At 39.7% G+C, this 2,004-nt stretch overlaps 1 protein-coding gene across 1 annotated transcript in view; it reads left to right on the top strand.

Annotated features, from left to right (window-relative positions):
* NMUR2 (neuromedin U receptor 2) overlaps positions 1 to 1,778 on the top strand; it is a 13,428-nt gene extending 11,650 nt beyond the window's left edge. Inside the window, 2 exon segments of the mRNA XM_008586914.1 lie at positions 1,511 to 1,726; positions 1,729 to 1,778. Coding sequence (XP_008585136.1) covers positions 1,511 to 1,726; positions 1,729 to 1,778 — 266 coding nt within the window.
* Positions 1,779 to 2,004: the final 226 nt, after the last annotated feature.

Genomic DNA, 2,004 nt, shown 5'->3' with positions numbered 1-2,004 from the left:
TGCAAAACTAGATGAAGACTAAACCTTTTAAAACCTACAGAAAATGTGCCCAACATGCCTTTTGATCCTCCGAGTTATACAAATGCCATTTACAGACCATATGCTTATCAAATTGGTTAGATAGTTCTGCACATTATTCCTGCACAGTACTAGTATAACCATTCCTCCCTCTGCACATTTGTGCATACTATGCCTTCTACATGCAACACTTTTTCCTCTCTCCCTCAATGATTTCCTAACCATTTCAAAGTCTGGCTGAGTCCCCTCACCTTCACTAAATCTTTCATGACCATCATAGGCCTTGTGTTTATGCCATTATGTGAATTGCCTTAGAATGATAGTTGGTATCTGATATTTTTCTCTTAACAGATATTGTTATACTGTTACTTATTGAATTTAGCCATAGATCTGGCCTTCAGAATACAATTCCAAGTCCTTGGAGAACAAAGTCTAAATTTGCTACCTTCCAATGTACCTTGAAGTTCCTGGCACATGAGTTCAGTCAGTGCTTGTTTCTTGAATGAACTAACAGTATATAGAAATGTTCTTCTTTTATACTGCCCCCTGCCCATTATGTACACAAGTCATGTGGTACTCTGAATGTCCTCAGCCACGTAAATGAGGGCACAGAACATGTTGACAATGGTGCTTATTACTTGTTTTATACTCTTAGCCATTCTCATCCCCTCTGTGGATAGTCTCTCAACTTTATCCTCACAGTAATCCAGGGAGGTGGGTCTTAGGCTGAAATTTTCACTCCCATTTTACAGAGAAAGAAATTGACGTGCCAGTGCTCACCTAAGCTCACGAAATGAGCCAGGGCCAAGATCAGAAACTAGGTACTCTGATTTCTAACATTAGGCTCATCTTGGGCCTTGGAGAAATAAAACAGGATATGGTGATAAAGGAAGAGTGTATACCAAGCATGAAAGTAACAGTGTGCAAGGCATTTGGTGGAAAAATAAATGGTAAAATACAATTACTCAATAAAGTGAAGAGGCATTGAGGGAAAAAGGTAGGTAGAGTTTTTTTTTTTTTTTTTTTTTTTTTAGCCTTATAAGGAATCTCAGTCAAGGGACTAAGCCTTGACTAATTTACTATTCCTCCATTATTTGAAGTTTCAATTTATAGATTCAAGTAAAATTCCAATGAGATAAAAACACCTCTCTTTCATCTAATACTTAAGCATCTCTCATTAAGGCTATGGGAACGCATTCTTTAATTAAACAAGTAGGGATCAAAGGAAGTTGCTGAACTTCTCAAAGAGATCCCATGCTAGCCCAAATTCTTCCAAGACTCTTTCATCTTACTGTGTTTGATTCCTAAGTGCACAGGTGGTAGATCTGTTCTGAGCATTTTGTACTCTCAGTTAGAATCTTGTATATATTATCACTTTTAAAAGAGGCAATCACAGGGATTCTAGGCCTTTGTTAAATATTGATGCTTCTGTCTATCATGCCTCTTACTCAATATCTCCTCAGCATGTCTTTTTTAATCCCCTGCATTCCAGGTGTCTTCTTCTATCTGAGCTCAGCTGTCAACCCCATTATCTATAACCTGCTGTCTTGCCGCTTCCGGGCAGCATTCCGGCATGTCATTTCTTCCTGCAAACAGCAGCATTCCCAGCATCACGCACAGGAGCCACCTGCCCAGCGGAACATCTTCCTGACAGAGTGCCACCTTGTGGAACTGAGCGAAGATGCAGGTCCCCAGTTCTGTCAGCTGTCTGCAAAAACTCTCACCTCTCCACAGCCCTCTGTACTGAACAGGCACCGTGAAAGGAACGATCAAAGATGCCACCTTTAGAAGGTCCAATGGTTTCCTCTATGCTTCAGAACTTCAGGGAGGGACATCCCATAAAAAATGCCTTATTATGGGGTGTTAAGGAGGTGAAATGGATCTTAGAACTCACACAAGCGTACTTTAAAAAGATCGTGGAAAAATAGAATTGAAAGATAAATCTTTCCATGAACTTTTTGAAGTACCTTTGTATACTACTTCTAT

The sequence above is a fragment of the Galeopterus variegatus genome, unplaced genomic scaffold (assembly GCF_000696425.1).
Source record: "Galeopterus variegatus unplaced genomic scaffold, G_variegatus-3.0.2 Scaffold4175, whole genome shotgun sequence".
Classification (NCBI taxonomy): Eukaryota; Metazoa; Chordata; class Mammalia; order Dermoptera; family Cynocephalidae; genus Galeopterus; species Galeopterus variegatus.
The sequence above is the reverse complement of the archived record's forward strand: the minus strand, read 5'-3'. Positions and strand labels throughout refer to the sequence as shown.